General features: G+C 51.9%; 1 protein-coding gene and 1 long non-coding RNA gene across 3 annotated transcripts in view; both read left to right on the forward strand.

The window, feature by feature from the left end:
- The first annotated feature begins 510 nt into the window (after positions 1-510).
- On the forward strand, positions 511-10614 carry LOC121074989. Of its 2 annotated transcripts, XR_005822669.1 has the most exons (4): positions 511-738; positions 4885-4996; positions 8120-8243; positions 9362-10614. It is a non-coding gene; the product is annotated as an uncharacterized LOC121074989 (long non-coding RNA). The 2 variants fall into 2 exon arrangements; XR_005822670.1 differs by lacking the exon at positions 511-738 and having other exon boundaries at positions 4802-4996.
- Positions 10615-11719: 1105 nt separating this feature from the next.
- Positions 11720-20839, forward strand: part of SLCO2A1 (solute carrier organic anion transporter family member 2A1) — a 29545-nt gene continuing 20425 nt past the window's right edge. The window contains exon 1 of the mRNA XM_040567245.1: positions 11720-12057. Coding sequence (XP_040423179.1) covers positions 11968-12057 — 90 coding nt within the window. The 5' untranslated portion in view covers positions 11720-11967. The remainder of the gene's footprint in view (positions 12058-20839) is intronic.

The raw sequence follows: 20839 nt of genomic DNA on the forward strand, positions 1-20839 counted from the left end.
TCTGAGAACAGATCTCCTGGTAGGTTTGGGAAAGGAGAGGGGTCTCCTCATGCCTTTGGCCTTCTGTTGGCAGCTGGAGACATCACAGAGGGCTGCTTGGGTCCCTGGAAGACCCCAAATGCAAGACCTCTGGGGATGGGAGGAGATAAGTCTTGCAGTCTGAGTCATGAGAGAGAGGAATTGTTGCTGGACTCCGCCTATTGCAGCTATGTTACAACTGCCTGGGCTAGCATGGGAGACTGCTGAAGCCCAGAGATACCGCCTGTAAGCTATGAGTCAGTCATTGTCCAGAGAGTCTCCAAGGAACAGACATCATCATATCTTCTTTCCTTGGCCGCCATCTCAGCGACTGCATCCCACAGCTGGCCTGGCTGCTGCCTCTCCTGTTTTGTTTGCTTCCTCCTGGCTCCACGCAGTGTGCTGTCGCCCAAAGGCAAAGTGCTGATGGTGCCTTTCAGTCTATCCCACCTAAATTTAAACTGCTATTTTTGTCTCATTGTGTTCTATTTTAAAGCAGGAGCCAGTAGCCAAGAAGCCACTTGAGGAAAGGTGTTGTCTGATGTTTGGTGCCACGGCGAGATGCGCCGCTGCGTGATGGAGACCTCGTGCCAGAAAGGCCCCATCCCCCTGCGGGCATCCTTTCTGCGAGGGACACGCTTTTGTTTCTTACCATGGTTTCCCAAAGGAGTGGGAAGGCACAGGAGCGGGATGACCTCTTTCTCTTCCCATTTAGCTGTGGTGAGCGTTTCCAGTCAAGACACCCTTTCAAAAGAGTGTTGACACACAGATAACACAGGCAGACGCGTTTCAGGAAGCGGTTCCCAGAACTGGCTTAACATTTCTTATTGGTGTGACCTGAACGAAAACTGTTCTCCCTAAAGAAAGAAAAGTGAAGCCAGGGGTCAAACAACAGGAACAGGCATTGAGGAAATGAACCCTAGCTGAAATTAATGCCCTTGCAAGAGTAACATGCCGTTCGGCATGAGTCAGAGCTTTTCCTTTCATGGTTCTTAGGGCAGTGTGGGCACGGGGGTGTGGGTTTTCTGCTCGTCCCTCGGGTGTCCCAGAAGAGGGGGTCTGTGCCGAATTGGGAGAGGACTTTGGTGGTTCCTTGCTAAAAGGAGGACAGCTCTCAGAAAGGGATGGCTTTGACATCCCTCGCTGATATAATACCAAAGGCAGTTTGCGGAGAGCTTCGCAGCTGATCCCAAAAAGTACGTTGGTGGCCGTGCAGGTTTTCATCATTCTTACCGGAGATTTCCTTGGCATTGACCAACCCTGCTAGATGAGGCTACTCTTCCTTAAATGAGGTCTTCAAGGAGACCTGAGGAAAGAAAGGAACTGCAGGACCCTGCCTTCCAAATTGCCAAGCAACACCCCCTTGTGCAGGCCTTGGCCTCTGCCATCCCACCCACATGGTAGGCTGCTCCAACTTCCAGCAGGGAGTTTTGGGGATTCTCTTCTTTAGAGACCAGCAGCATCTCCTGAAGCTTTCCTTTTGCTCAGAGGGACAACAGGTAGCTTGCTCCCTGAGCTGTCAGCCACTCCTGAAATGATTGCTCTTGGGTGAGCTTCAGTGGACCGCTGTTGTCCTGTCCGTCACGCCCTTTGCATGTTTCAGCATACCTCCCCCTTATGCTTCCTCATGCCCTTGGCTTGGTTTTGGGATGCCAGAGGTGAAGTGGGGCCTCTGTGCAGCCAGCCAGCGTGGCTCCTGCTGGTGGAGCTCAGCCATGCCTTTTGCTCTGGGGTTGAAACTTAACGTCAGGTCCTTTAGCTAACGTAAAATACAGTTGTCAGATGCAGACTAGGTAAACAACATTTCCGATTCAAAACAGTGAATTTTTAAGGTAAGAAATTCCAGCCTCATCAAGAACACAGTGTTTGTCTTAGGCAAAGGGTTTCTTTTTGGTCGGAGTGGTCCGTCGTGGCTGTCACAACTGCTTTCCTTGTTAATGTCTCATTTTTTGGGTGCAGTTAATCAGCCGAGGGGCAGAGGCATACTTGGCTGAGAAGTCTGTCTGTTGTCTGATGGGATGGCTCTGAAGCATGCACCAGTGAAGTGTAAAGGCATGCTGTGAACATCATCGGAGCTGACAGCTCTTCACAGGATGTATTTATTTCTTGATGCTCTGCTTCCTTGTTTGTGTGTCAATCGATCACTGCTCTTCTTGGGGGAGCTATAAATAATCAAGTTCCTTGATCTGAGTTAAACCTAGGCTTGCCTGGTACTGTTGAAACCCAGGAGGCAGAGAAGTGTGTTTGGGCTTGGTCCAAATGCTTGCTCTGGCAGTCGATGCCTCCAGCAGTGGTGAGGACAGTGGTCCACAACGCGTGGGATGGTCTGAGAGCAAAAGTGTGTTCTCCTACAGACTTCCTGGAGCAATTTAAGAGTGTGGCAGCATTCATGGCCTTCGGGAAAGACTCAGAGTAGCTGCTTCTTGGGAGTACCGAGAACTTTAAATGCTGGCCAAAACCTCAGTTTTGCGGTTAGAAAAGGAAAACCAAAGCCGGAAAAGAAACCCAGCTGTGTCATGGATCTTTGCTGCTGTGCCGGGGATGGCAGCACACCAAGGCTCACACCCCCGGCTCTGATCCTCTCTGCACAGTGTCATGCCATGCTCAGAGGACCATGGTCTGCCTCTGATGCTCACCTGCAGCAAAGTCACGTCTAATTCCAGTGAAGTGGTCCCTAAAGGGAGGAAAGTGCTGGCTGTGTGAACAGGCTGGCTTTGGATCCTGTAGCAGATAGACACCCAAGTATCTAGAGGCACATCTGGGGACCCTTTAGTTTGTCCCCGTAAAATGAAGGAGAACAGGAAGTAAAGGATCCTGCTTGCGAAAGCTTATTTTTAATTATTAACAGTGGCAGCTAACTTTTCGCTGAAATGATTGTTTAGGAATGTGAGCTAATCCCATAGCACTAAAAAGCCATGATCTAAAGGAAATGTTTTGAAATTGGGAAAGGGAAATGTTTTGGTCAACCTCAACTTTTTTTACTCAAATGAAACTTTCCAAGAACAGAGCTTTTTATCTGAATTTGGTATGGGAGTGGTTTGAAGTTTCTCAGGCTCTGCAGGTATGAGAAATCTGAGCACAGCAGGGCTGGGATTTCTAAATTATTATCTTTTACTGCTTTTTTTTGTTGGTTTTATTTTTGTTTTTCCCTCCCCAGTTCTTTGTGAAAAAACTGATAGGAAAGTATTTCTCTCTTCTGGTACCTTTGTTTGTTCTCCTTCCCTGAGGTCTCATGGCTCCTTTCACAATTTGCTTGTACAGAATGAAATGGATCCTGCTGGAATGCCCTGCACGCCTCTGTTTTACCCGTTAAAAACGGTGCTTTTGTGAGCTGTGCCTGTGGTGCCAGTTTGGATTGCTCCTTGTCGCCCCAGACGTGGCAGCTGGACACGTCCCTCCTGCTCCACACCGTGCCGGTGTTTGGTGGCTCTTTGGGTCCCTGCTGCCCAAGTGGCAGCAGCCAGGGGAGGATGGAAATTGTGATGGGGTGATTCCGATGTGCATCAGCAGAAACAAAATGTCATTTCCATCGGAAAGTATTTCAAGGTGTTTCAGACTTTCAAGATGAAACAAAATCTTTCCTTGCAAAATGTCGGTTCCAGCCATTGTTCCAGTTTGACTTGCACGTTCCAAGGAAAACAAATAGATTTTGAGTTGAAATGGCTAATGCTGAAATGGCCAACCCAAACCAAGCCTTGTCTACTGCACATTCAGAGTTAGGAGAGGATCTTGTAATGAAAAGCGTTCTTGTTGTTCTCATTCCACACACACCCCCCCCCCCCTCCCCCCCCAAACAACAAGTTTCCAGCACTTTTTGTACCACGGACATTGTGGATTTCATCCTGTCGTGGGGACACCCATATCCTATCTCAGCCTGAGATGGGGCATGAGCTGCCAGCAGTGTAGTCACCCCTCCCTGTGTCCAGCACCAAGTGTGGCTGAGCCTTTGTCTTTGTTTTAGTCTTTCAGTTGTGAAATACAAATGTTGAAGCCCCATGGGAAGAACCACCCCACCAAGGTGCTTCATGTGGGGACGTGAGGTACATGTGGCCACGGTCTGTCCTGGGAAAGCTGCTTTGGTGTGTGGATGCAGTGGCCTTATTTTAGGCAGGAGCAGGAGGAAGCCAAAAAGCCTCTGCAACAGGGAATGGGACTGCAGGTCAATGGCAAAGCCCTGTGAGAAGGATCCTGGCTCTTTTCGGGACAAGGGAGAAGGAGGAAAGGATGTCTCCAGAGGAGGAGGGGAGTGAAAAGATCTGAACTGATTTGGACATGCACGAGTGGGTTTGTCAAAACCAATTTCCAGCAGAGCTCTGCAAAACACATGTCAGCAGGGCTGGTGACTGCCAAATCCCAGCCTTACTCATGACTGCTACGGCACTGCCTTTGCTTACATCCAGCGCGAGGAGAACAGGTTTTATTGGTTTGTTTTGGTTTGCCTCTTATTGAAATTCAAGCTGTTTTATTTAGTGAATCGATCCTAACACTGTAATGGCCAAACCACACGCACGCACACACGCACTACCTCTCTCTGGCAGAGGAAAATTTGTAAGGTTTTGAACCAAACAAGGAGATTTTATGAAACTTCCAAACAGCTGAAAGTGCAAGTTAGATGATTATGCAACTTGTTTGGCGCTTTTATTGCCATCATTGTTAAATAAGTTGGTATATAGTATAATAAAAATATTAAGTGGAGACTGAACCATTTTCAACTTCTCTGATGCGTGACTGTCACTCCGTGTTTAACAGTGCCCAGGGCTTCAGGATGTGCAGTGGTATGAGGACAGTCTTGTGGCCATATATTAGGAAAAATGTGTCGAATTCACGCTCTCTTATCCTCTTTTTATTGAATGTGACATTTTCCAGTGGGAAGCGGACAAACATCCCAATGCTCTGGTTTAACTGTCCTTACCATGACTTCAGGAGGGATCTAATCAAAGCTAAGATCATTACACAGCATTGGACTATCTCCTTTCAGGTAATGGGATAATGCTCTTACAGCTTTTGTGTACTTAATTATTTATTTTTAAATTTTCATTCAAATGGTGGCTACATGAGCGCTCTGAGGTCTTTTATAAGGGGCAGAGCAGCTAAAAAAGAAATTCCAAGGTAAAATGTCAACATATCCAACAACCATCAGCCCTTCGAGAAGGTGAAGACTTCTAGTGGGACATGACAGGTATGGGCACATGGATCTCACTGAGATCAAGGAAAAATTCCTTCTCTGAGTGTTTTTGGATACAGTTTTTCAGTAGGGAGGTGGTGCTGCTTTTTCTCTACAAACTCAAATTTTCACAGAACACGGCTGAGGGCTCCCAGGTTCATTCCTGAGCCAGGAGTCTTGTTGCCACCCTCAGTCTGCATCTCTCCTGCAGAAAAGGCAAAGAAAAGGGAAAAAGGGGGAAGAAAGATAGGGCAAAAAGTTTTTCTCTGTTTTAGGAGGAAAACCACGATGATGGCAATGGCAGCCATAGCAGCAGGTCTTCTTTTCCCTGGTGGCTTGACTGGAAATAGCGGTACTGATACCCCAGCTCAGGAGCAAGGGGAAGATGAATTTCTTGCTTCTTTGAGACAATATTTTTAGCGAGCTTTGCATCTCAGCATTGAATAGAGCAGGAGGGCTGCCCTGCGGGCAGTGCACAGTTGCAAAATCACTGCCGCGTCCATCCTGCAGCAGCATGTCCAGGCAGCAGCCTGATGTGCTGGGATGAGCACCAGGCATTTTTATGTGATGGCCAGGGGTATCTTCACAACAGGAGGAGAAGGCTGAAGCTTGATCCTCCATCAGCTTCCTTAGCCCTTCTGCTGGAGGGACTGCTGCTTCTGGACTGCACCTGAGAGCCCTTGTTGAGATGGATGATGCTGGGGTGAAGCAAGGAGAGGCAGAGAGGAAAGCTAGCCTCAGGGCCAGACAGAGCGTGTGGCTGTGTCCCGGAGGCCCTGCAGAAACCCATGTGTCACCTGCCCCCTCCCCCTGCTGGGATGTGCAGCTGCATGTGGGATGTCGTTCTGGATGGGGGCTCCTCCAGGTCTGGCTCAGTCACGCTGCTTCCCCGTGCGCCTCAGGATGGCATCCCTGTAGACCTGCTCCCAGGGGTTTAACCACATCCCTGCGAGCACCAGCGGGTGTTAGCTGGCAGTTTTGCTGCTGAACAGTGTCTTTTCAGTGTGAAATAGCAGGATTGCCCCGCCCAACCAACTTCAAGGCCCAGGAGAGTCTCCAAAGCTAACCTGCATCTGTCTGCCTCTCCTGGGTCTGTGGGTCCATGGAAGAAGCAGGGTTTAGGATTTTTACAAAAATATTGAGCTCTACCTTTCAGCTGCAGAAGCCTGGCTTAGGGGCACAGTTCCTGAAATTTTTAGTGACTGTGAAGCTTATTGGCAGCGGGCAGAGCTAAATCAGACTGTCTCATCGTGCTCACTTGAAGCAATTTCAAGGAAATGCAATCCTGCTTTGAATGGCACAGATCCTTGTCTGCCTTGTTTAATTGCTTTTACTACAGGATACTGATGCTTTAGATTGTAAATCCTTTGAGGCAGGGACTGTCTCTTTGTTCTGGGCTTGCCGAACGCATCCTGCAGCGAAGGCCAGGGCCCTGGCCCGACTACAAACACCTGGTTATTTTGAGAACTGTACTCCGAGAGTGCCAGGAGGGCTTTGCAGTGGTGCCCAGAGGGTGCGAAAGACGTGGGGACCTCCATGGTACAGCCCTGCTGGGTGCACCCCAGCACCCACATTGCTCTGAGCGATGCACAACAGCTTCCATCCTTGCTTTTACTCTTGTATATGGCGAGGCAGCATTCATCGTGAGTTTGTTCGGCCATGGCCATGCAAATGACAGAAGCTGGAGGGTGAAATATCTTAATTCCCGTCTCTCATCTCCTTTTGCCAACCATCAGCACTGCTTCTCTGGAAAATGCTGAGCAAAAAGCCCCGAAGCCTGCAGAATGGCACCCCGAAAAGCTGCTACAGGGAAAGAAGAGGTGAAAGAGGTTGCTGGCCCAGCTGGACCCACCAAAATAATCCATGCAGTGGGTCTTCTCCAGTCTGACCAAAGAGCCTTTGGTATATTCCAGCAGGGACTCAGCTGGTGGGGAAACCCAAGGGGCCCAATTGTAAACCAGGCTCCTCGAAACAGAGGAGGCAGAGGAAAAAAGGGGCTGCTGAAGACCTGCAGCATAACGCATCTTCTGCCACTGCCCTGCAGGTGTTCTGCGCAACTGGCCGGGTTTGCGTAGGGGATGGAGAGCAGAGCGGAGCTGCTTCATGCACATCAGCCAGTCACCAGCACGGATGAATGTCCTCTGATTCGGGGCAGCAGGCTGAGGCAGCCAGCCCTGGTAGGGATGCCTTGGTGCTGGCACCTCATCTCCTGCCACCTCCTCCTTCATCCAGCCTTGGCCTCACTCCCAGTCCCCGGGCGGTGTCCGCAGGGTGGGCGCCATCGGGGTGCTCACGTCAGCCAAGCCTGTTCTTCAGGTATGGCCATCCACCTCCCTCCGACCAGTATTTCTGCTCCAGATCAAGCATAAATTGCTGGTAAATTAAACCCAGCCTGTCACGGTCTGTAATTTCCAGTGAAACCACTGGTGTGCACTGGCTGCAGGGCAGGGGGGGGATTTCTGCTCTCCCACCCATCCTCATCGGAGGAGGACTGTCCTCCCCACCCCATACCATCAGCCCCAGGTCTGCAGGGGCTGTACAGGGCATGCTGGCCTGCAGCCCCGGGCACTGGGTCTGGGAGCAGTGGTTCTTAATCCGCGTTCCCAGAACAATGCTTGTACTTGCAAGTCTGAAACCTTCTGGGAGCCTGGGGACTTTACGTTTGCTTTTGCAGCGGCTTGCACTGCCCTGGTACTCAGGTGTAGCAAGAAAACTGGGGGTCATGCAGCTCCAGGAAGTTTGGTTTTGAGCTGTGCAAGGTTCCTGAGTAAATACAGTGACTGCCTTTTGCTCCATTCCTAAGCCTGCTTTTGCAACAGCACCACCCACAAAGCAGGAGACCCAGCACGTCTTGGGTGATAACCTTGAGGACTGCTCAAGGCTGTGAGCCTTAAGCAGGGCCCTAATCCTGCTTTTGTTCCTTCCTCTCTCTCACAGAGCCTCCCGAGGGCTTCCCAACTTCTCCCGTAGCGCCAGTCCATCTCCGCATCTCCTCCCGCTGCTGAGGTCTGCAGCAAGATGCTGTCACTGTGATGAGCCAGAGCGTGGGCTGTAGCTTCAGGTGAGGAGCAAGGAGGGTTTTGTGGCCACGTCTTGTCTGCTGGGAGAGTGCGGGGCTCAGACTGTGGCTGGGACATGCCCCCCAGCCAGGTGCTGATGTCTGGCCCCTTCTCCAACTTGTGGTTTTATGCAGCAATGGAGGGTGTCCCAGGCTGGGGGCTGCATAGAGGCATGCCTACAGGCTTTGCTCTTGTTGTTGGATCACGTGAAGCCCACCAAGGGGTTTGGGAAGCTGCTTGAGTCTTCTGGATCCACATCTTCGGATCTGGGGGAACAACTTCTGAGTCACTGAGTCCTCGTAGGGGAGGTTGCTGGGAACGAAATGCCTGCCTTTAAGAAAGATCTGCTGGTCGAGCTTCCTCTGGCAGGGACCATCCCACTGCACCTGCAAGAGACCATCTTCCAAGCTGGGATGGAGACTGCTCCCTCACAGAGAATAAAGTGCAGAATCTCCTCTTTTAGCAAAAGGTTTTTCTAGAGGTCAGGGCAATCTTTCCTGCTGAATTGTGTACATTCCTGTGTGTGAAGGCACTGTTGCCTTTTAAAGCCCAGTGGGCGAAGGATCATTGAAAAGAACACGTTGGGGATACCATGGAGGAACACTGAGATGTGAACTTCAGATTTCGGTTCCTGCTGGATAGAAAAGCAGAAAGACAGAAAGGCAGTGTGGGCCTCACCCCATGAAAGCAACAGCCCAGGCCCGGTGAAAAGAAATAAGGTGTTTGATGCAGGCAAAGAGAAAAGCTGCGGTCATGTTAAAAGAGTTTGACCAAGTCTCCTTTTCAGCAGAAGTAACACAGCTTGAGAACTCCGATGCTCTGCAAGCAAGGTGAGCATCCCTCAGTAGTGAAGAGGGACCTGCCTTAGCTCCTAAGACGCAGTAAATTTGGCCTGCCCATGAGAAATGTGCTTGAGGGGTGTGTTTCAGTCGGCAGCTTATCGATGAGGGAGAGGATGTAGAGCTGTAGAGCTGCCAGGCCCTGCGGGTCGGGGACGTCCTGCAGAGAGAGGTATGAGGAGCCATGTGGCTGCTGCACAAGAAGACCTCACACCGCCAAGTGGACCCAAGTCCTCTGAGTTGGGGTTGTCATTAACACCCTCCTGCTGCTGTCTCCCCAGATCTGTGATGGCCTTCCCAGCTGGGCAATGGACCTACCTCGCCGTTTGCTGCTGCCATCCATCACTGCAGCGATGAAAAGCAGCCCCGCGCCGGCCGGCGGCAGCCGATGTCTTGGCTGGGCCCATGTGCTCCTCTGGCACTGGGAACTCATTTCAAAGGCCAAGGAAGAAAGGCGGCCCCAGGAGCTGTGTAAAACGAACCAAACCCCATCAATGTGCGATTTCTCCTGCCAGGCACTGAGCGTCGGCAGTAACGCCTAACAAAGCACCACGAATTTGAAACCAAGCTCCCCTCCCCTTCTCAGTGCCATAAATCACTTTCCTTCTGTGCATTCATCTGCAGGCCATACCACTTCTTGCCAAGGCTTTTGCACTGGAAGAACTAAAATGCAGTGGAGAAGCCTCAAAAAGAGGCAAGAGCCTTATTTTCTTGTGTCCGTCTCATTTTCTCACCTCTGTGGCACCATCTGTTGTCAGAGGTCCGTCATTTTAAAGCCGTGTTGAAGTAAAAGAGCTGTGCCTACAGGAGCTAAATTAGTGTCCGAGGGCTGGGATTTCTCTTCCAGCAGGATGAAGTCTGGAGATGTGATGATGCTCTGTGATGGTCCCATGCAGTTCTGGGGACACTGGGGAAGATGCTGCACGCTTCCATGTAAGCTATAAATATATGTTTAAATGGGTAAACACCTCGTGTAAATGAAGTGCAAAAGTCAATCATGTGAATTCACACTTAAGCTGTGTTTTTAAGCACAGAAATAATCCCTTTGGACTGGGAACCCCATTCCAGCACCTTGTTAGAGCAGAGCTAGCTCGGGGCTTTCACTGCAAGACAAAGTCCTTAAGCCGTGCATGCCACTAATAGCTGAAACCCCCGAATTGGCCTTTTCAATTTAGATTTGCCAGCTTTGCTTGTCTTATACCCTATATCTAGATAAGCTGCAAAGTCTTGGGCAATGCTCATTGCTTGGGAAAAAGCTCACTGGAAGCTTATTTCTGTGGGAATGGACCAAGGCAGTGTGTGGAGTGGGTGTTTTTCTGCCTCTGGTGGGGGTCTTGGCATGGGGACACCAGCCCCACACACCACTTCGCTGCGCAGAGGCGATTTTGCAGGGAAAGGCAACAGCAGCTGCTGCTGGAGCTGGTTGTTATAACAAAGCGAGCGTCACGGTTCTGCAGAATAAACGGAAATGATGGAGCTGCTCGCCAGCAGGTTAGGAATTCCCTGAAAAATGGGATCAGCAGCACATAGGGCTCAAGGGGGGTGAGCAGAGGAGCTGTCTGCATTCTTGAGCTGAGCTTTCCTATCAGTGAGGTCGACATTTCAGTGCCATCACCTCTTTTAGAGCTGAGAGATGGGTAGCAGGGCTTGGCATTGCATCCTGACCCCAAACCCAGCAAATCTGGGGATGGGAATAGCAAAAGTGGGGAAAAAAGATTGGAAAAAAGGATGCTTGCTTCGCCAGCTGCAGGCAGGGACTGTCCGCCTGTCCCTGTACCTGGTGCTCTCCGGCCATCAGGAAGCAGACACCCAAAAGTAGCTCATTTTCCCTTGGCCATGTGGGTTTTTGCACCGCTCTCAAGCCCCATGGCTGGTGGGACTGGTGCTGCGCCCCAACAGCAGAGGGGAGCATGTGGGTCCCTCTCCCACGGGCGCAAGGCACCCTCTCGTGGTGAGCAGCCACCCGTTGGTGGCGCCCGGTGCCAGCAGGGCCCCTTCACCCAGCTCCTCGGCATCTCTGCCCTCCTTTGCCAAGGATCCCGTGGGTTTTGGGGAATCCACATCCTGTAGGAAGTGCTGCCCCCCACCCTGGCACTGCTCTGCTCTAGCCACCCACCTGAGCAGGACCTTGGGGTGCCAGTGGGACCCTGTGCTCGGTGGGGACCCCCTCCCCGGGACCCACCAGTACTCCCGCAGCAGAGAAACCATTCAGGGAGGTGAGATTTGGGTTCTCCAGGCTCAGGCCACCCCATTTCCCAGGGGGTCCTCCACACCTATCTGGCTCTCTCTCCCATTTCCCCACTTCATATGGGGAAAGAAGATAATTTTGACAGAGTGCTTGAAACTGGCTTCCCCCCGCCCTTCTCCCTCTGACACTTTTTCTCTCTCATGATAATAAATCAGTGCTTTGCATAAACAAAACCCCAGAGAGGTATTACTTAAAACAGCGCCCAGGAACCACACAAATGCAGTTTTTTTCCATGAGAGAGAAGCAGGAGGAGTTTTGGGGCTTTTTTTTTTTGGTGGTGTTTGTTTTTTCCTCTGTGACTCCTTGCCAGAGGGAGGGATTTCTCACCACAGTCCTCATCCCCAAAAAGCCCAGATCCGGTGGGCGCCCAGCGGCTTGCCGCACGCTCGCGTTGGCTTCCTGCAGCTTTAAAGTTCCCTCTACACCCAAAGGAAAAGAGGGAGGAGAAAGGGTTTCATCATCACTCCCGAGAGCAGACTTATAAAAACTTTGCGCTCACACTGCCTGGCTCACTTGCGGGCTTGCTGGGTTTTCGGAGCAGGACGGGACAGAGCGGGACGGCGCTGGCGAGCGCTCACTGTCTCGGGAGCCTGCACACAGAGCCCAGCTCCTCGGGGAGCCCAGGGAGGCCAGCACACCATGGGAGTCCACCCCGAAGCCAGCAAGTCCCCGGTTGACGTCCCCAAAAGCTCCAGCACCTGCTCCCGCAGTATCTTCTGCAACATCAAGGTAAGGAGCGGTGCTCCAGCGGCGATGCGGGAGGAGGAGGCTGGCCCCGAGAGCAGCCCTGGTGCAAGCTGCTGGTAAAACAAAGGCTGCTTGCAAAGGTGCAGATAATGAATCTCACGTCTTTGGTCCCGAATAACGCCGCGGAGGACCAGGGGCTCAGCGTGCCGTGGGCTGCGGGGCTCGCCTGTCGCATCCAGGACACGGTGTGCCGCCGCTTGGGGAATGATTAACCACATCCTGGTGCGAAAGGAAAACACTGCCCTATAATAACGTCGATTCGCTTGAAAAGCCTTGGTGGGGAGAAGGGTGGTTTTGTGAACAGCAGGGCCGGCTGGCACATCCCCAGCAGGGAGGGGGACTTTCCTGCTTTGCCTTGCAGTGTTTGAGGCAGCCAGGCGCAATTCTGGGGCTCACAGCAGGAGAAAGCTGTGGCAGAGGGGGACCCCTTGCCTGGGTGTGCTTCCCACTGGCGTTATCGAACACGGGTGTAGGTTTGCAGCCTGCCAGCAGTGCTGTGAGGAAGGCTTTGTCCGCACTTCCCAGCTAAGCGCAGCTTTGGGAAGCCAGGGTGCAAGGCCTCACGGCCTGGGTTGGGTTTGGTTTTTATTTGTTGCCAAGTGACAAGGCTTTGGGTTCGTGGACGATTGCACCAGGAGTGCATTGGCAGCCAGTCCATCCAGTCCCACATCCCCGAAGGTCCCCGCTGCTGTCTCAGCGGGTGGCTTGATGGCCCTTTCTGGCTGTGAGCTGCAGGAGGAAGAGCTCGAGATCACCCCAGGTTATAAACAGGATAATGGAGAGCTGCATGTATGGGGGGGTTCAGAGGGGACTGGTGAAAAAAGGTGGTCCCAGCCTCCTTCAGGCTGTGCTGGTAGTGACCATGGCTCACGTGGGTGAAGCTGTAAAAAGCATTGCTAATCAGTGCTTTTTTTAAGGCTCTAAAACCACAGGGATTAAAAAAACAAAAACAAAAACAAAAACAACCCGCCGCCACCAAATGTAAAGTCGTTTCTCCAAGGATGCTTGGTCAGGGGCTGCATGCAGGACCCCTCAGTGGCAGGTGGCACTGGGGTGTCACAGGCAGGGTGACCCCGCAAGCAGGAGGTGCCATCCGAGCCTCCCCCCAGTCCAAACATAGCTGCACCACGGGCAGGCTGGCGAGTGAAAAGAAGCTCTTTGAAAAAAAAAAATAATCTTTTTTTCTAAATGGAGAGGAATAAACCCCATTTTAATGCAGCCCCACGCCAGCACCATGCAGGATATTAAGGAATGGTTTGGGTTCTATCAAAGTACCCTCGCTGACATCGGATGGGTGATGTGTACTGTCTGGGATAGAGCTGGGACAGCTACCCATGTGACAGGTTCTTGCTTTTAGAAGCAAATGTATATAAAGGGACAGGCAATGCCACCTCCCACCCTTTCCTGACCTGTTCATTCTTCCCTTGTTGCAAGGTTTGCTTTAAAAATATATATACACGTTAAAAAAACAAACCCTGCTTCAAGGTAGCAAGGCAGGCAGCAGCCTGACTGCAGCTGTCAGCACTCTCAGCCCTCTGAAAAGTGGCAGAAAATAAAAGTGTTGTGACTGAATTTCCAGGTTTGGGAAGCTGTTTTGCTATGGGTGGGTCCTCGGAGGGCAAGGCATACAGCAAAGGGCTCGTTTGCATGAGAAGCCCTTGGTGCTGTGGATAACACATTGTAAAAGTTGGCGTCCTGGCTGCGCGTGAGCAGCTGGCACCCTCCCATCAGAGCCAGCCACTGGATGGCATCAACCAGCCCCGGCACCCTCCTGTAGGTGAGGGCAGCTTCTGGCCAGGGTGGTGTTTCCAACACACCCCAATCCTCCGGTCGTAGTGGGCTCCGAGTCCTAGTCCTGCAGCTCGCGTTTGTTCTAGGGGCTTACGTGCCCACATTGTTTTCAAAGTGCCTTCTGCGGTGCTGAGGCTGGAAATAAAAAATGATTTTTTATGTACTTATTGTCTGTGAAACATCTTGCTGTTCCATGTTCCCATTGCTCTGGGCTCTTTGTCATTGCTGTCCCCGTTACTGCAGGCTTTTGGAGGTCAGGAGCGGGATGGTCCCATGGCCAGGGTTCCATCTGCTCCATATCCCCTGGCTGGATTAATGCTGCTCATCTCCTCATTGCTTTGAGCACCCACTGGGGGGGCTTGAAGCCCACTTGTCACCTTGAAGAGAGTAAGCAAAAGTCCCAAAGAGGGGCTGGGAGGCTGCTGCTGAGCCCCTGTCCCCCCAGGAAGCCCGAACATCTCAGTGACCCCCCGGTGGTGGCAGAGAGGGGTGATGAGCAAGGGCAGCCACTTACTTTGAAGCCCCACAGAGCTTCCAGGGTCATGCTGAAGGTGCTGGGGCCCGAGGGGTTGCAGTGGCAAATGCAGGATGAGGCCAACCTTTGGTGGCAGCTGGTGGCAATGTAACACCCTGGGGCTCATGGCCTAGAGGACCGAAACAGGCTGGAAAGGTGGAGGAGACATGGGCAGTTACTCCTTCTGATACCCGAGCATGGCCATGGATGACCCCAGGTCAGAGTCCCAGCTGCTGTCCCATTGTCACATCCATGCCCACCTTGCCCTTCTGGACAGCCACTGGCAGGTTTATTGCCGAGGGTTTCCCTATTTGCAGCACCTCGTTCCCCTGTCAAACATTCTGGCTTCTTTCCCCTTATTGTCTCTTTCGTGGTTTTGCGCTATTTTAATTGACAGCTAATTGCTTGTCCTGGATCCCCACGGATGTGACAAGGAGAGCTTTATAAATGCCCTGCCACTTGTCTGGGCTGCAGTGGTTTCGGTAGGAGAGTGCAGGCAGGAAGCATCGACCCCACGGACTGCCCAATGTGGGAAGGGAGCCAGGAAGATAACAGGGGGTTATTGCCCCTCGTGTCAGCTGGAAGAAGTCTGCGAGGGGGATTTAAAAGCCCTTGGGGGCAGATTTAAATTGGGTGCCATAAAGGAGCCCAAGACAGTGAGCTGCCTCAACAGCGTTTGCACCGAGGGGCTGGGTGCACGTGGCGATGAAGAAGGAGCAGCAGGGTCAGAGGGCCAGGTTGTTTGGGAAAACGGCTGTGGGACTTTGCTTTAAGGCACTCCACAAAAACACAGCTCATTGAACATGCCTCTGGTCGAGCAGTCTCAGCATCAGCGTGACGGATAAAGGGAGGGTGATGGGCAGTGTCGGGGGCTGGAGGAGAGGGGATGGCAAGACCAAGAGGAGACTGTGGGGTCCCAGAGGTGCTGAGGCTTCCAAGGAGCCCAGGGTGAAGGTGATGTGGCCGGATGGGTGCAATGGCCCGCAGCGAGGTGCTCTGCCCTCTCTGGAGAAGCAGGGTGTCTTCTGCAGAACTGGAAGCCTTGCCCTGGGGCCCGAGGTCCCAACAGCTCAGGGCAAGTTTTGCCCTTTTCTTTAAAGGAACTGAAGGAGTTTGCTGAGAGGAGTGTATTTCAGAAGCCCACAGAAATAATGGTCGTGCTCTCATCCTGTTGGAAGAGATTAGGAATTGCTGTATGTAGCTGTTGAAACGTGAGGAAGAATAGAAGATGCATCAAGCCATTGGCGTTTGGCCCACAGTATGGCTTTAGATTCAGAGAGGGAAGCATTGAGAGGAGATGGCCATTGTGGGTTTGGGCCATCTGATGAACCAGGAAGATCAGAGGGTATTTCAGTACTGGGTTCTTACTGTGCAAGGAGGGACTTGGACAAACCTTTGTGGCAAAGAAACAAGCAGAATGAAGGACAAGTGTGGTGGCACAGGGAGAAGTACCTGGTGTGACTGGGGTCTTCAACATTTGTGGTTGATGGTGCTGGCATCAGAAAGAAAAGGCTGGGCTTTGATGGATCCAAGACTATATTTATATCTGTTTTTGTTGGGATCAGATCGTAAAACGGAAGGACTGCCTGGAAGAACATCAGCAGCAGGATGAGGAAAAAGATGAGGAAGAGCCAGAGGGTAAATCAGGTTGGAAAGGTTAATGGGATCAAGGTCTAGGGACATGAAACAAGTTAATTTTATGAGGGGCGAGGTGGTTCTGTGCCCAAACACAATCAAGGAGTGGTCAGCAAAGATAAGATTATCACAAGCAAAATAGGAGAGGAGTGTCGCTGATAGGGAGCGGGAGGCATGGCCGGGGCTGAGGGTGTGTGAGAGGGGTGTTTGCATACGTTTGTGGGCCAGGGAAGACAGAGCGAATCTGAAGCTATCTTCAGGGAGATCACGATCGGACTTGACACAGTACAAACAGAAGAAGTGAAAGCAAAGGCCCAACCACATGGCCGACCTGCTACTGCGGTGTGGCTGTGGGAAGAGAGAGCTGCTTACAGACCTGCCCCATGTTGTGCAAGCAGAAGGGTTTTCTCAGCGGGAGCTCAGGAAGGAGCAGAGACAGCTTGCGCACCTCACATCTGAAGGTCTGCTCTCAGCAACACCCTTGGCCAAAAAGCCCCTTCCTTCCTGCAGCGGGCACCTGCGCCGGGCGGCAGGGCTGTGCTCCTCGCCTGCAGCGCTCCCCATACAGCAGCAGAGCAAAGCCGGGCTTGTGGGGACCCTGCAAGGGCATCGGGACCTGCAGATCCCACGCGTGTGTTTGCTGAAATGAGAGCAAACATTGGCTTTGCACTTGACAGTTTGTGGTTGTAAAGCTCGAGTTACTTGGCAGTAGGCAGTCATTATTGCAACTAATAAAGTGGGCAGCAGCCTGCTTTAGACAATCCCAGTTTTATTTGTTTATTTTTTGCAAGAGAAATAGAATTTTAGGAGCCAGCTTCTGCCATTGGACCATGCTCCTGGCTGTGAGGTGTTGTGCTAAGATGTGTTCTGCGGCAGGGTAGTTGTTTCCCTTGGTAGAAATGTTGCTTTTGTAATTTATTTGTTTCTTTATTTATTATCTTTCCATCTGTCATTGGTGCTTTCTGATAGAGATATAGACAGCTGCATATAGGAAAGAGACGTCGAGGAGAGATGTATTTCCCCATGCGCGTCCATGTGTTTTCATTTCCGGCTGATGTGTTTCTTTCTGAATGTCTGATTGCAGCCACACGGCTGCAGGAGAACCATTTAGTGCTGTGAGTGTTGATCATAGACAAGCTCTAAAGGAAACAGCTGAGTATTGATCATTTGGGGGATGTTCTTATTACTTCCTAAAGCCTCACATGCATGCAGACACCCCTCCCTTATTTTTTTCCTCCTGTAAGTTCAGGAGAGTAAAGTGGAGGAAGCCTGAAGGCACTTCCCAAGAGGTGGGCAGGTTGGGTTCTCCTGCTTTGGGTCATGACTTTTAGAGCTCCTCCAACACTTCAGCTGGGAGAAGGGGTTGAATTTCAATACAATGAGGGCAAATTCATGGCCCAATATTCCCCAAAGTCAGCCTGTTGGTCTTCAGTAGTGTAGGACACTTTCCAATGAAGTCAAAAGGTTTTGGTTCAGCCCTCAGGAGCCCCAAATACAAGCCCAATAGTACTGTGTGGGCAGAAAGAGCTAACAGAGCGTCCTTACTCCTTGTCCTTTCTAAATATTTACTCTAGCCAGATTCATTGTGCATCTCCCTGCAACAACTGCTCTTGGCCACGTCATACCTCGGTGTCATCAATCAGCTGAGAGCAGTTTGATGGCCTCTGTGAGGATCTCCGCTGCTTTTTACAGCTCCCCAGGCAGCTGTTGTGGCCGTCTAATAAATTAAGCTCTGGCTCTTTCCATCTATGTTGTTAGTGGCTGTTCAGTACTTACATTAGCAATGGTGTGAGTGCATGAAAGCAGAGTCAGGAAGAGGAGGTGGCACAGGCTGAAACCCCTGGGGCTGCTTCTGGGGCCCTCAGGGCTCTGTGGGGAGGGCATGAGTGTGGGTCTTCAGTCCTAGGTATTTTAAAAGCAGTAAAAAGCAGCTCAGTTGGCTTTGTTTTGAAATTCATTGTTCCCATTATGGTCTTGTTTCTCCCCAAATTATTCCATCTTCTGGGAGGAAAAGCTCTTCCTTTCACTCCCATTTTACCCTTTGCTTCTCCAGCATTTCTCCAGCTTGTTCCCATGTTTGCTTGTCCCGCTCCTCTCTGGGTTGTGGTTACGTCCCCGTCTCGTAGACATTGGTATGGCTGAAGAGGAGAGCGTGGGACCCATTCGTGGGTCCCATTGGATGTGGCTGGCTCTTTTTCCTCCCCCCAGCTGGGTTTTCCCCAAGCATTTTGTGGGTGCAGACCCCACCATGGCATGTGTTCCCAATGCTCATTGCAGGGTGACCTGTGCCATAGGACTTCCACCTTCCCTATCTCCAGGCAGGTGAAGACACTGAAGAACGAGATGAGGGATGACTTTGGGCATGGGTGCCACTACCGAAGCATGAAGCTGTGGAAGCAGAGCTAGGAATTAACCCCTGAATCAATCCTCCAGGCAGTGGAGAGGAAGGGGCAGTGCCCGTGCCGCATGTAGCAGCATCTTAGAATCACGGAATCATTTAGGTTGGAAGACCCTGAAGGTTATCAAGTCCAACCATGAAGTCAAAAGATGTTGAAGTTCATCAAGTCCACCGTCTTTCTAAACCCTGGTCCCTGCTGAGCAGTGCTGGGCTCCCTCCTGGAGGAGCTGTAGAAGCACTTAACTCCTCTGAAATATCCAGAGGCCAGAATTTCCTTACCTTGCCTTTACTCTGATCTGCATCCAGCACATACATGCTGGGCTTATCAAGCACATTATGTTCTCTCTCTCGCTTAGCCTCTTGCCAAGCATTTTACTGGCTGCCTTGGTGATGTTCCCCCAAAAAACTCTTGCAAAACAGCCATCTTTCATAACAGGCTTTTTTAAAGTCCAGTCTCAATGTACCTAAGTTAGCTGTTCATTAAGGCCAGTGACAGTGTTGACAGTGCGTTATCTTACATAAACAATAATGGAAAGAGAGTGCCACGAGATAAGAGAACATGGCTTAGCAGACCCGGTGCATGGTGCAGGGCAGTGCAAGTGCAGGCTGCCTACCAGCAGTGCCCCAAAACTTGCTGCTCCCGGGGCACGCATCCAGCCCCAGCAGCCCCAATCTCTTCCTGTCCCCAGAAGCTCACCTGAAGGACAGGTTCACCTCACCCCCTGTCCCTGACCAACTCATTCTTGTCTGCTTTTTGGATATCGGAGCAGGTTCAGCATGAGACTGATCGAGCCCGTCTCTCCTCTCAGAGCCCTGATTTGGGATCGACCACACAGCTGGCATGTCCCCGTTTTGAACCATGGTCCAGACTGTGGTGGGATTATCCCCTCTGCTCTTTGTGATGGCGTGGGTTTGTCTGCCTTATGGAAAAGCCTTGCCCTGGGTGGTGCTGGTCCCGGTGCAGGGAGCAGGGTGTCTGCAAGGCCGACCTCCACCCTGAGGCATTTTCTTCCCTTTTAAATAAAGTGTGTCTTGGAGAGGAGTCAAGTGTCTTGTATAAACAGCCTGGAGTCAGGACCGCTCGGCGCTCTGAAGGAAACGTCAGGATGATGAAGAGGGGGCTCTGTGCACGTGTCCCGGTGTGGGTGGATGCACACCGCACTGCGCCCTGGCTGCCTGCAACGGGACCTGCCCACGGCTCCAGAGCCCCACCAGGCTCTGATGGGAGCATCTGCTCCGGGGTCACCGCTGTCTTCATAGGAGTGTCCCCAGCTCCTTCACCTCCCACCACGCCTTCACCTCCCTTCAAAGGACTTTGCTTGGCTCTTCTTTAAACATCCTTCCCCATGAAGTGTTACAAAAGACGGATGACAGTGGCTCCCTCCCCTGCTGGGGTGTTCGGTGGGCACATGGGGCCGGGGTGGCAAGTCTCAGTGTGCTCAGCAGCTGGGGGTCAGGTCGCTCAGGTCGCTGCTGGGGGAAGCAGCTGTGACCATGCTGCTTTCCACAGATGGCTGTGGGTGGTCAGGGTGAGCAGCAACGTGTGGGGAGATCGAATGGGGATGGACACCGAGCAGTTCTCCACACCTGCACCAGCACCAGAGGTTTGCTGTTCCCTGCCAGAGCATCTTGGCTAGTACCAAGGCCAGGAGGTGCATGGGATCCTTTTGGAGAGCACTGCCACCAGCCGAGAAAGCTCCCCTATCACTGCTATTTGTGCTCAGAGTCCTCAAGGTTTGGGCGGTCTACATTTTGGTTGGCGCTGAGCCTGATGAGTGCAGGGAAGGTCTCAGGCTCTCACCACCAGACAGCCAAAGTGCCTCTGGAAGAGGCGAGCTCCTGCTGCATGAGTCCTGGAGCTATGGCTGTTTTCCTTTGCTCTGGCTGTTTTGGGTGGCAGTCCAACCCCAGCTTCTTCCCAAACAACAACGACAAAAATCTCATCTGCCCTTCCCTTCCTGTCCTCTTGGCTCTCCCCATCCCTCTGCCTCTTCCTGCCTGCCCTCTCTGACTACAGCCTGCCCCATCTCCTGCCCCACATCCCCTCATGAAGGTCCGTCAGCGTGGCTTCCCCGTGGTCCTCCACCTTTGTCTTCTCCCCATCTCCTGCCAAGCCCAGCAGTTCTTGGAGTCCATCTGCCAGCCCTAGCGCATCTCTCTCCCCAACACTTCTCATCCTCCCATCTGCCCTGGGATCAGGCTGACATTTGCTGCGCTAAATTCAGCCGTGGCGATCCACCCTCTTCCCGCCCCGCTGGTAAACAGCTCTGCTTCTGCAGCTAACGCCTTGCACTGGGAGAGCGCTCCCTCCAGCTGCTCTGCGTCTTAGGCGGTCCCAGTCCTCCTCTGTTTCCCTAATGCTTCCTTATCCGAATGACTTCAGTAAGGTCTGGCCAGAGCTCCAGGAACAAAAATTAATGTTCTCT

Source organism: Cygnus olor, chromosome 9 (genome assembly GCF_009769625.2).
Source record: "Cygnus olor isolate bCygOlo1 chromosome 9, bCygOlo1.pri.v2, whole genome shotgun sequence".
Taxonomy (NCBI): Eukaryota; Metazoa; Chordata; class Aves; order Anseriformes; family Anatidae; genus Cygnus; species Cygnus olor.